At 36.3% G+C, this 13134-nt stretch overlaps 1 protein-coding gene across 1 annotated transcript in view; it reads left to right on the forward strand.

The window, feature by feature from the left end:
* Nucleotides 1-13134, forward strand: part of DOCK4 (dedicator of cytokinesis 4) — a 262080-nt gene that overhangs the window by 230738 nt on the left and 18208 nt on the right. Inside the window, exons 42-48 of the mRNA XM_075727861.1 lie at nt 3396-3544; nt 4618-4704; nt 6365-6469; nt 9020-9161; nt 9778-9944; nt 11264-11350; nt 12921-13097. Coding sequence (XP_075583976.1) covers nt 3396-3544; nt 4618-4704; nt 6365-6469; nt 9020-9161; nt 9778-9944; nt 11264-11350; nt 12921-13097 — 914 coding nt within the window. The remainder of the gene's footprint in view (nt 1-3395; nt 3545-4617; nt 4705-6364; nt 6470-9019; nt 9162-9777; nt 9945-11263; nt 11351-12920; nt 13098-13134) is intronic.

The raw sequence follows: 13134 nt of genomic DNA on the forward strand, positions 1-13134 counted from the left end.
CAGAACCTAACTTTTAGGTTAAAAAAAGAAAATAAAGGAAGACCCATATCACTTACTAATGATGGGACAGAGACCCTAAAACCTGTAACAAGTATAGCGCTTTGTTGATGTCTTTCTGAATCTTCACGTACCACATTTGCAGTACTATTGTCCAGGAATTCTCAATGCGAATTTAGTGCCAGGGCTGGCCATTAACTTTTAAATGAAGAAATGAGAAAATAATGTTCATGGTTGTTGTTTATACAACATAAAGTGCTCTTCATTTGGGTAACTACATGCCATCAATAATTGCTGGAGAAGATAAAATGAGTATCTCTTTAAATTAAACAATCTTTGGTTGCCAAAATATTTAGCTGACCTTATAATACCTCCATCTTTTCCCCAGTGTTTACAATTGCAACTGCATGTGTTCAGAATCTCTCCAGAATTTTTTCCTTCTTAAAAGCAGATTAGTTGGCTGGGGATTGCTAGTGAACAGGCTACAGGTACCTCCTGCCACAGCAAATTTCCTTATGCTTTTCTGCTATCCATGGGAAAGATCCTTCACTTGGAATTTCCACAGTCCCTTTGCAGTTCATGGGTTTAAAGTCTAGACTAGATAGCAGGATATATTAAGGAGACATTTTCATTTCCTCATGTGACCTGGCAGTAGTGAGTCACAAGAGAGTTTTGATTATCAAGCAGTATCTTTGCCACAGCTGGCTTTTGTGCCAAACTATTCATTTCCTGATTTTACAGAACAGATGTAACTCTTTAAGTAATGTTGAGTTCCCTTTACACACTGGCTGCTAATATGTGTCCAGTTTGCCTTCAGCAGTGGTATGAACCTAATTTTTTTAAATTGTTTTGCCATCCATTCTTATTTTAAACAGTATTTTACTCAAAATTTATCTCCAGGACTTTGTTGTATTTCCTGTGTATTTATTATTAACATGTGTGATTTTTGCATTCATTGCCATGGTAGATTCCATGACTGATTGTTTTGAGGTTTTTTTGCCATGAGTTCCTTAAGGAAGGATTGTCTCACACTCATGGTGTCGGGATAGAGACAGTGTTTCCACTACAAAACAGACTTATGTAGTCCATTACCTTGCCTTATCAATCAGTGACAACACCCAGACCTTTTGTAAATTAGCTGATCTAAAGTGCATGGGAGTAGGAAAAGAAGGTTGCTACTTCAGCGGCATTCCTATATGTTGCACCATTAGTTCACTAACTGCGTGGTTTCATTCTAGGGATGAAGCCAGCTTGCCTGTAAGATAATTTTTCTCTCCTTTCATAGTATGATTTGCAGGACTGTTTCTAATAATCCTCTGTTTAAAAAAAAAAAAAAAAAAAAAAAAAAGGTCCTTTTTAATATAAAACGTGGCTTCAAATCTTTCTTTACCCAGCACTCAGTTACAGCTATAAATATAACTCTCTTGAGGCTGAAGCACATAAATGCACTGGTTTCTCTTGTGTCCCCTCAGTCATCTGAGAAGTGTAATGAGATCGTCTTTGTATCTATCCATCTTAGAAATGTTTAGTTTTTTGAATCTTTCCTGTATAAATTGCATTTCCCACATCGTGAGTCAACCCTGTTTATCTCTCCTTACTTTTTTGGTGCACAGCCAATAGTTACAGACCTCTCCCAAAGGTACCAATATATTACTTCTTATGCTGGCCACTGCCAGATATAGGATGATGGGTAGAGGGACCCTTCAGAGCTTTTATCCAGTATGGCCATTCTTATTTTAGAAACCTTCTGTATACATTTATGATAACTTAAAAAAAAAATGTTGGTATGGCAGACAAAAATCTGTTAAAATGAAGGACTTGCATGCCAAGTTAGAAAGGAAGGGTCATAGTGAGCTATCCTGACATGTATTTATGCTCTGCTATCTTTTGCTTCCTTGTGATTTTGAATGCTTTGTTGTTATCAACTTCATGGATTTTTTAAATTGGGTTATAAATGTGCTGCATATTTTGAGTACCAAACTGTAGCTTGAAACTATGACAAAGGATGTTAGCAGTCAAGCAGACTGAAAGCTGTGTGATGCCAGAATTAAGATTGTCTGTGCAACTTCAGCTGTCTCCCTTGCACATATGTGTTGCAGTGCAGCATCATTTTTTGCACCATGCTTAGCATTTTACAACATTTGGATTCAAAGCACGCTCTCCCACAAACATCTGCTGCAGTGATGTTTTTTCATCCACAGGTTCTTAAGCTGGACGCAGAAGAGGAACACTACTGTTAGAAAAAAGCTCTGTACAGTTTGGTTTAAGTCACCTGTCTTATGGGAACTCATATGGCAGAGGCAGAAGTAGGATATGGTTGTCTGGGGCAACCTTACCTTAGCATAAAAAGTACTGCAGTACTTTATAGTTATTTTTTGCCTTACGTACAACCTATAAAACCTGCAGTAAAGTAACTCCAGTAGGCATCTTCTTTCTCCAGTGTAGTACGTCTCCAGAACGTGGCCCGTCTTTGTACTGACTGATGCAAAGTGGTCCTGAGAGTGGAAAAACAGACTGTGAACACTAACTTGGAGAACAACAATGCATATGCACAGTTAGCCAAAGTGAATTGTCATAACCAGTAGTAATTCCAGTGATTCGTAATTGGCCAAAGTCTGACTTTGCAATAGAGAGATTCATTTAATATTAGTTTTAGTGTACTGTTTCTGAGGAATTCTTTAAATCAAAGTAAAAATAATAATTTTGCTATTCCCGGGTAATTTCTACCAACCATGATCTAACGATTACTACACAGTTCTCTGACCAGAGAGGAACAGTAGGTTTGATCCTTCCAAACCTAAAAATAAATAAAATTTTACAAAATTAAAAAATGTTCTGTGTGTACACTTCTGAATTGTTTGTTACGGTAGAGTGTTAAGGCTCAGCTAAGAGGGATTTATTTCTATTACTGAAAGAATGGAGTCTATTAAGCACACATCTGCCTCTCCATTTCCCTCCCAGCCCTGATCTCTTCTGGACTGTGTCCACAGTCCTATCTACCTTCTTTCCTCTTTCTTTATCCACGTTCCTCATCCTCCGGCCCTTGTTCCCTTGCTCAGACAGCAGAGCCATTGAGAGTGTCTCCTAAGCAGCAGGGAAGACTAGGGCTAAGCAGGAAACTGTTACTTAATTTCTCTGTCCCCTTTGTATTGTCAGACTCCAGGAAAACTGTCCCAGTGACTCCACTTTAAATAGTGTGTGAAAATTGTAAGCTGAAGTTATTATAGCTCTAGATAGTAACTCTGTCCAAAACCAGCACTACCATCTGTCTTATACTTGAAATAAATCAGTTACCCATTAAAAAGGTGGATCTCATCAGGAGCATTCGCATTTCTGTGTACTTTGGCTGTTTTATTTGCTTGGTGTTCGTATGTACCGTGCTATAATTTGTCTTGTAGAGGCTGCCTACACGCTCCTGCTGTACAACGAGCTGTTGGAGTGGTCTGATCGGCCACTGAGAGAATTCCTCAACTACCCCATGCAAACAGAGTGGCAACGTAAAGAGTGTCTCCATCTGACCATCATTCAAAACTTTGATAGAGGAAAGGTAAAATAGTCCTATTTTACTGAGTGGATCTGGAATGGATAGTTTATTCATTTTAGGACATTACTTCCAGGGTTGCAGTCTTTTCTCGTATAGAGAGGAAGTGTTTGTTGTTGCCTGATGAAGCAGTTACTTAGCGACACAGTAGGTTTCTTCTAATCCTGTGTTTGTATCCTAGAAATCCCACACTTACATGTGAGAATAATTTGCACTTGTGCAGCAATTCGCTTTGTAACTGTCAAAGCACTTTATAAAAGATAGTATCATTTCTCTCCGTTTTAAAGGTGGTGAAAATGAGCCATATAAACCTTATGAAATTCACTTAGTGACCAAGTGAGGAAAAAATTCAGGGGTCTGGATTATAAGGACTATGTTTACACCTTCTAAATCATGTTGAGTCTTTTAGAATAGCAACTGCAGAATCTCTAAAAGGGAATGGATTTTGGGGATCACAGTTCATTGTCATCACTAAGAATGCTGATTCTGAATTAAGCGAGAGTAATTATCCTGTAGTTGAAAATTTTATATATCTTTTGTGTGATGATTTGTCTTGCTGATAAACAAGCAATTCATTGCAATTCTGTGTAGCTAGCGTAATACCCATGGAAGCCGTGTAAATGTAATCAAACTGATGTTGATCATAATTTTTTTCCGAAAATTCTGTAATCAGCTCTTAGAGTTTAAATTATATGGTGCAATAAAATATTTTCCAATCTACAAAAATTAAGGAGGATATGTTAAGAGTACAATTTTAAAATGTAAAAATCATACTGTGTTGAATCAATCTCACATGTAGTATCAAGAGATGTGTATCATCACTCTTGCAATGATTTGTATCTTGTGCAGTGATAGTCCTGAAAGAATCATTTATTAAATAAGTCTCTCAATATATTTTCAATCCTTCAAAGAATTCATCAGTATTACTCAGCAGCTATCAGTATGTCTAGTGGACAATACATTCAAGTATTTTCAGTTACTGGAAGTAGGACTTAGTATAGAAAGAACAGACCACTAACAAATCACAAATTGTCAAACAGTTGCTTTGAAATTACTGAACATCTTTTACTTGCTTGCAGTGTTGGGAAAATGGCATTATCTTATGCAGGAAAATTGCAGAACAGTATGAAAGCTACTATGACTACAGAAACCTCAGCAAAATGAGGGTAATGTACTTTTCATCAATCAGAGATCCAAAAGGTTTTTGGTTTGGGTTATAAAACATGACTTAGAAAATTAAATTTTCTGCCGAATGGTCCTTAGGTTTGGTTTGCAAAATTTATTTTTTTAGCTTGTGGGTTTTTTCTATGATAAAGATTATAAAAAAGGAGTATGAGATTTTTGAAGAAAAAGGGGAAAATAAATGATCTTGCAATGTTTGTACCTGCACAGCACCGCTTTCATGTGCATGCTTATGCAGAAAAATTATATTACAAATTCAATTTCATTGCTTTGCTATGGTTTATCCAGGTTTCAGCAGTCCTTCGCTAGGAGCAGCGACGTATCTTTGCAGTTGTAATTGTGAGCAAACAGCTTGCAACAAGCAATGTACACCTTCACAATTTTTTTTTATTTACTGCTTAAAATATGGTCTGTTTAATATCATATAGCCAAAACGAATCTTTCCTGACACAGTCTTCCTAGTATCTCTCTCAGTTTTCCTAGAACTCTAAGCATTGTTTCTTTCTTCATTCTTTCTGATACTGTGTTTTAAAGATTATTCAGTCTTCCCTTTTCTTGTCTGCTTCTGATGGATTCAATTTTATATCACAGCTTCCTTTTTAAATTTTTCATACATGTAGGATGCTTGCTGCTAGGACTGACTGAAGTATACTTAATCCAGAGCTGCTTAACAGCATTGTGCAAAATTCTCAACACAGAGCTGTGTGGCAGTACTCCTTGTGATCTGCTTATTCCATATATATTTAGATATCCCAATGGCAGAAGTCTATAAGCCAATGCAAACTGACTATCATCATGTGAACAGAATAATTAGTTTATGCATGTTTAATTAATTGTATTTAATGTGTTTTGCATTTGAATTAGGAAATATCCTTCTACTATATCTGTATTAATCAAAAAATGGAGGTGTGGCGATTTCTCACGTCAATATAACTAGGCAGATATTGATATAATATACACATTAAATAGCTGTCTGTGTTACCTACAATAGGGCTAATACTGGTTTTTTCACAGTATTAAAAACTTACGAACACAGAATGCTTTGCTGAAATATGATCAGAAAAAGTGGACTTTGACATTAAGATCACTTGTGTCAGTGTTTTGAGTGAAATAAAAGCAGGATGTATTGATCAAAAATTATGTTAATTGCTATTGAGAGATTTTTAAATGGACTCACATTAGACGCTTAAATCATTGGAATCTGGTATGATTTGGACACAACTCTTTTGAATATGGAAATTGGACTTTGCTGACTAAACTGACCCCATTACTGCCATGTGTTTGGATGATTAGCAGATTACTGGGTCATATGTTTCAAACTGTATTTCTATTACTTCCATTTTTCATTAAAGAACTATGCGTGTTGTTGTTAATCTAATATTTTACCCCTTATATAGGTACTTCATATTTAAAAGCAGGTTTTTTTTAATTCTCGGAAACTTTCAGTCATTAAGAGGTATAATTATTTAATCTGATGCCCTGATTTAATCTGATGCTTCTAGATGTCCTTATTGTTGCTCAGAGGTGCACTGCAATTCCAGTACACCAGAGCAGTGTGCTGAAAGACCCTCCCTTTTGTGATAGCTTAAGGTAAAAATATGTTTTCAAAGACAACTAATTGCATTTCTTACCAATCTCACCCAGATGATGGAAGCATCTTTGTATGATAAAATTATGGATCAACAGCGTTTGGAGCCAGAATTTTTCAGAGTTGGATTTTATGGGAAAAAGTTCCCATTCTTCTTGAGAGTAAGTGAATTGAAAATAAACAGAATGGAGTAATTCTGGAATTCATGCTGTCATTCATAATCACCTTCTCTATGTGAGAATTTGATCATACCATGTACAAGTTCTTATCCTATGAGAAACAGGGAATTCTTTGTAGTAATTAATGAAATAGCGTCATATTATCAGCACTAACGAAAGGTCCTGTCTAATGGACAGACAAATGCTAGGCTTCCAGAGTCCCACATAAACTTAATATTCATGTTTATGTTGGAAAACATGTATCTATACTATTCCACAAACCAACACCTTCTTTTCATGGTAGTTTGTTTCACTTATCCTGTTCTGCTTCTGCTGGTGGTCACTCAGGACACTGTCAGAAGAGGTATCCCTTGGCAGTGGGACATCAGTAATTTAGCATTTAAGTAATTGCATTCCTAAGTTCAATTTTTTTTTTTAAATAACTTAGAAATTCAACATGCTGAGTTTCATTGATCATCAATGTACTAAAGCTGACAAGATACATAAAGTTACTCTTGAACATTAATCTTGGATTCTGAAGTTACTGAAGTGCCCTTGAAAATGTTAGTTGTGTTTACCCTGTCCCCCTCTTCCACAGTCTGCAGTGGTTTAGCTGCGTTGACTGTCACCTTGGGAAGAGAACAGATTCCATCTTATTCATGGAGCCGCTGCAATCGTAATCCAAGCTCCTCTTCCTATGGTAATTCAAACAAGTGACAAAGGAACTTCCTCTGTATGGTGGAGGCCTAAAAAGTCTAATTTTTCTTTGCCTTTGTGGTGGGGAAAATGACAAATTCCAAATGGTAAATATAGCATGAAACTCTCCCGTTTAAAAGCAATGCACAAAAAGAGTCTGATGGGCACATAGTTTTTGATATTACCTAGTAGTCATCTGAATATAACATCTGTATAAACCAATTTGAAAATGTTAATTAGAAAGAATTAAATGTTTAGATTACCAAAAATACATCAACTGATGAAGTAAAAGTTGCACAATAGTGCAGTACTTTCAGGCCTGTAGGTCTTTCACTGCTTATGTATCTGCCCAGGTAGTATTTATGCATTTTCCAAGTTAAATGTACATAGCACAGATTTATGCTTGCAGCACCAACAAGGAACACCTCAAAACTTACTAAATTTGATTTAATTTTTGTATGGCAAAGCAGTTTGTAACTTTTAAACAGCCTGGCTGTGTTTGCTATAGAAGGAATAAAGAATAAAGCTTTCACATTTTAATTTGTAGTTGCACAATAACATTATTGCAGTTGATTTCTTGTAGCAATTCCCATGAAAGTCCAGGCTCTCAGAATTCAATGCTTCCCGTCTGTGTTGTCAAGATACTGTAAAGACAACAACTGTTTCTGTCTAGACCTGCTTCAAGAGCAACACATTAGTAATGACTATTTAGAATTTTCTAATTCTAAAGGAATTAGACAAGGAATAATGGATTTAAACTAAAGAAGAATAGATTTAGACTGGATATAAGGAAGAAATTTTTTACAGTGAGGATGGTGAAGCACTGGAGCAGGTTGCCCAGAGAGGTGGTGGGGGCCCCATCCCTGGAAACATTCAAGGTGAGGTTGGATGGGGCTCTGAGCAACCTGATCTGGTTAAAGCTGTCCCTGCTCACTGCAGGGGGCTTGGGCTAGATGACCTCTAAAGGTCCCTTCCAACCCAAAGCATTCTGCGATTCTGTGATTTTAAAAGGAAGATCATTTAACAGTGTTTTTAGAAAAATGGTCAGGGTATTTCCTTATTTCAAACATGCGCGCAAGCAGTATCAAACTAAAAAGTGCTGTCCACAGCTAGAGGAAGCCCTCAGCACCACCACGGTCAGTGACTAGTTCCAACGGGTACTCCAAATCCAGGAATCTCATGTTTAATGTAGACTGTGTGTTGTATCTGTATTGATGTACAATCTCAGGAAAATAATGGTGCAACTTCATAGTGGGCATCCAGGTAAAAGAAATTATGTTGGAGCCAGGAGTATTCTTATACTTCATATTGCAAACACTGGATAATTTTAATTTACCAGGCTGATAATTCATAACCATTTAGAGGATAAGGCAAATTGAATGCATTCTACCATTTTCTTATGCATTGTTTTTCTTCAGAACTGTATAACTTCAAAGCAAATTTTCCTAGCTCCTCATGGAAAGGACTTTCAGCCCATTTCATTGTCTTAACTGTCTGTTGCATTATATTTTTGTTAACTTTTTTTATACAATCTGATATGTTATGTTAGTTACGTACTTTAATCCAATAAGAACAATTTCTCCCTTCAGATTTTTATTAAAGCTTTAAGTATAATCATTTGATTTTTCCAGACTTTTAAAAAACCCATACTTTATATGGAAAAATTTCCTTCTTTTAAGTAACCTGTTCTTTCTAGATTTCTTATTTTCACTCTTGCCTTTTGTTTCTTATTTTTTCCTTCCTAAAGTGATGTAAAAACTGCCTGGAAAGTCTATATTTAAGAGCATGTGTTTGGATCTATCTAATGATACCCAATTTTCACATAACTTTTTTTTTTTTTTTTCTTATTCTGCTCAGAATAAGGAATTTGTTTGCCGAGGACATGACTATGAAAGGCTGGAGGCCTTCCAGCAGCGAATGTTGAATGAGTTCCCACATGCCATTGCTATGCAACATGCTAATCAGCCAGATGAGACCATCTTTCAGGCAGAAGCACAGTGTATCCACATAATCACAAACCCATACACTGCAGTTATGTCTTTCACGCTTTTAAAAAATGTAGGTACCCCTATAACCAATTTAAATCACAGTGTGCCTCCACTGAAATAAATGGTAGGTGAGAATTCCCCTGCAATTTGTCCCAGTAACTCTATGATGTTTGGAATTTTTTTGTGTAATTGTTGGTTTTATTTAAAAAGTCCTTGGCAGGTTATTAAGTTTCTTTCTTTAGCCAAAAATACTTGCAGAACTATCACCGCTGTGATAATGGTGTATCAGTTGAAGTTACAGTAATTCAAGTTCTTACAATACCACCTAATGTTAGCATGGCATGACATATTGTGTGTAAAAATACATTTAATTAAATCCCTTTACTCTATGTACTATTCCATGTAAGTAGCTCTATTTCAAAAACAAATATGAAAATTTCAGCAAAACAGTACAAAGAAATCCCAAACCATCAAAAAATCTCTCGGGTTCTTTTCCTAAGCCATTAATAGTCTAGAAGCATTTCATGATATGCACTTTTAAAATAGTTTTTCTTCTGTCATGCCTCAGGAGTCACTATGCTTTGCTAATTTGAATGAAGTGGGATAGCCTTAACTCTTTACATGTAGATTTGCAGATTTACGCAGTGACACCAATTCCAGAAAACCAGGAAGTCCTGCAGAGAGATGGCATTCCCAATAACATCAAGAGCTTTTACAAAGTAAACCACATCTGGCGATTCCGATATGACAGGCCATTTCACAAAGGGACCAAGGACAAGGAAAATGAATTCAAGGTAAAGTACCATGCCCTTTCCAGAGCTAGGGGACCTATGGATTTATTTGTAACGTTAATGATAGTTGTGTTATTGAAACATCTTCCACACTTGTGTTATTCAACAGAGTGTGGTATAACAGATTCTCTAGAGGAGACGGTAGCTCAGGTTTGACTATTCCACTTCTCATTTTAATTAAAATAATATGAAAAATATATGGGAGATGGGAAGATCTTGTTGTATATGGGACTAGGAGAGAAAAAAGTACCCGTTTGTTTTCGCATCAGTGATACATAGAAGGCAGAACTGGAGACAGCAGAGCAGCCTCCAGAGAAGTTTATAAGGCAGATGGGAAAACATTGTTAAGTAGGTAGTCTGGATTATGGATAGGATTGCCAAAAGTTATCTCTCCCTAAAGCAAGGGAGAGACAGTTTTGACTAAACTGCAGCATAATGTTCTGTTCCTGTGATATCAAGACTAAAAACTACTTCTGAACTTAAGAGATGCTCTCGGGGAAGAGCAATAGTTCCTTCCCTAATACGTAAATGACTTCTGTTCCTCCTAATAAAAATGTCACACTGAAAATTCATCTTACATTCTTCTGGTGTAATTTTAATTCTGACCTACTAGAAACACTTACATCCTGAGGCAGAATATATTCTGGTATTTAGACACACAAAGAGAATTATCCCATAATCAGTTTGTTATAAAGTTAGAGGAAAGAACTGTAAGGGTAATATATTAGCTAAATTAAGTCACTGTTGTCCTCTAATTAAAGCTTAGGGCTTTATTTTAATTGTACAGCTTATATGTATTTTGTGTAAGTGCAATCCTATGTGTTGATCTGTCATTTTACAAACCTCTTGCACAAAGTGTTTAACAATAGTACATTTGAGTATCCCATCAGCCATGCATTGTGGAATCTCAATAGGACTTCACAGAGGAGAGCTGGTCACTCTGTGTGATCTGTAAGTTGTTCTGCTTCTAAACTCTTCCTCTTCTCAGATGTTATCTTGGAAGGAAAATATTAAAATGCTAATTTAGTTGGGAGTGACTTTTGGAGATTAGGGGACAACATACAATATAGAATAGTACCATGTTTAAGAGTGAAGAATCAGCAGAAATTACTGCTTAGTAGTAGGTCCTAGAAAGTAAGGGGAAGAGTGAATGTCATGGGCTTCTGGGATAGACATTTCAGTAGAAATTTGGATGTTAATACTTTTTTTTTTTTTTTAATGTACACTGTTACTTAAATGAAGGTATTCATAAAGAAAACAGGGAATAATTAAGAAAAATACAGAGGCAAATTCGGGAAATAAATTGGTTTTGTATATTGTAGAGTCTGTGGGTGGAGAGAACCACACTGATCTTGGTGCAAAGTTTACCTGGAATATCTCGTTGGTTTGAAGTGGAAAAACGTGAAGTAGTGAGTATGAGACTGATTGCAGTACATATTGGGGGTTGGTTTACTTCCTTATCCATATGTTATTTGATGGACTACTGTAAGATTTATTGCCCATGTCTAATTTCTTTAAGCAAGTTTTCAAGCTGGCTACAACAACTTTATTCACAAAGTATTTTGAGTTGTCTGGTTTCTCTTATCTTGAAAAGTATTATTAAGAACCACCCTTAAGATTCATTTAAACAGTTGAGGAAAAAAGAAGTTGAGAACAATAATGGGCAGTCAGAGGTAACATTTAATGTCAGCAAATTACTTTCTTAAAGCTCAGCATGATGTAATGTTTAATGCTTAGAATATCTATAAATTAACATATCTTTTGGTGGTCTTGAAAAGTCAACATTCTCCAAGTTCCTGTACTATAATGAACGACACGTGGGTATATCTGTGTGTCTGCCTAGGGCTCTGTTGAAGTTCCCAGATCTCAGCATGGGCAGGGAAGCATGCCTACACAGAACCTGTAGGAATAGGGTCTAATGTACCAATCTGTTACTGACACACTGTAATTTCTTTTCCTTTCTTGTTGTTATATTTCTTAGAAAATCCTTAAATACATTTCAAATGTATTCAGAGGAGTGTTCCTCATACACAGATCTCTAAATAATTGGTCAATTGTTGAGCCCAGGAGTATAACATCTCTAACTATTTTCCTTCCTGTCAAAGCCAGTCTTACAATAGTCCCATTAAGTATAGGGATACCGTTGTACAACTGATTTTCTCTAAAACTCTATTGTGTTTTTCTTCTATAAGAGCAACAAAATGTCATTCGTTCACCATCCTCATATTCTCCTGTAGAAAACCAAAAATGGAATTTAGTAAAAATCAAAAAATTGTGTGTGACATGAGAAATTTTGTTAGTTGACTCGTACTGAGTCCTTACTAGGTTAATATAAGCCCTAATATGAAGATCCTCAGTTTATTGTCATGTTACCATTATAGTCACCATTTCCAAAAGTTAACTGTAAAAATTTTTCCTGGGTATGTACTAGATCATGACTCAGATTTGTGCTTGGAAGTTTTGGTAAATTATGGCAAATATTAGCTCAAAGCTTACATTCAAACTCCTCATCCATAAAGTCTGGTTGTTGACTTCACTTTGGGTGGGGTAACTAGCTCACCCATACTTAAGCTCTGCTCTGTGCCCTTAAGCATAATGAAGCTCTCTCTGACCTCAAGCCCAATTTAGCCAAAGTTACCAAGGACAGTTTAGCCCTGAATTCCAACAGTTCCACCACAGGCTGAAGTGTGTGTGTGTTTTGCAGCAAGGCTGAGTGTCTCTCAAGGTCAGATAATGAATCTACAAGAGAGGGAGGGTTGTTTGTTTTGGTCCTTGATTACGTGATAAAATTAATCCCCTCTGTGCTCAGAGTGTACACTCAGAGAGTGTAGCCCAGATGAGAAGAACTTTTTCTGCCCCAATACTCTAGAACATAGAATAACATTGTTTTCTTTTAAGAAATCAAAAATTACCTTTAATATATTTCATCTTTCAACTGAAGATTAAGTATGTCTGCAATGTTCCTCACTCCCCTTCCAGGTGGAAATGAGTCCCCTTGAGAATGCTATTGAAGTCTTAGAAAATAAGAACCAGCAGCTGAGAACACTGATTAGTCAGTGTCAAAGTCGACAGATGCAAAATGTTAACCCTCTCACAATGTGTCTAAATGGGGTCATTGATGCAGCAGTTAATGGTGGAGTTGCTCGATACCAAGAGGTAAGCAATTTATTTTCTGTTTATTAAAAATCTGTTA

The sequence above is a fragment of the Pelecanus crispus genome, chromosome 1 (assembly GCF_030463565.1).
Source record: "Pelecanus crispus isolate bPelCri1 chromosome 1, bPelCri1.pri, whole genome shotgun sequence".
Lineage (NCBI taxonomy): Eukaryota > Metazoa > Chordata > Aves > Pelecaniformes > Pelecanidae > Pelecanus > Pelecanus crispus.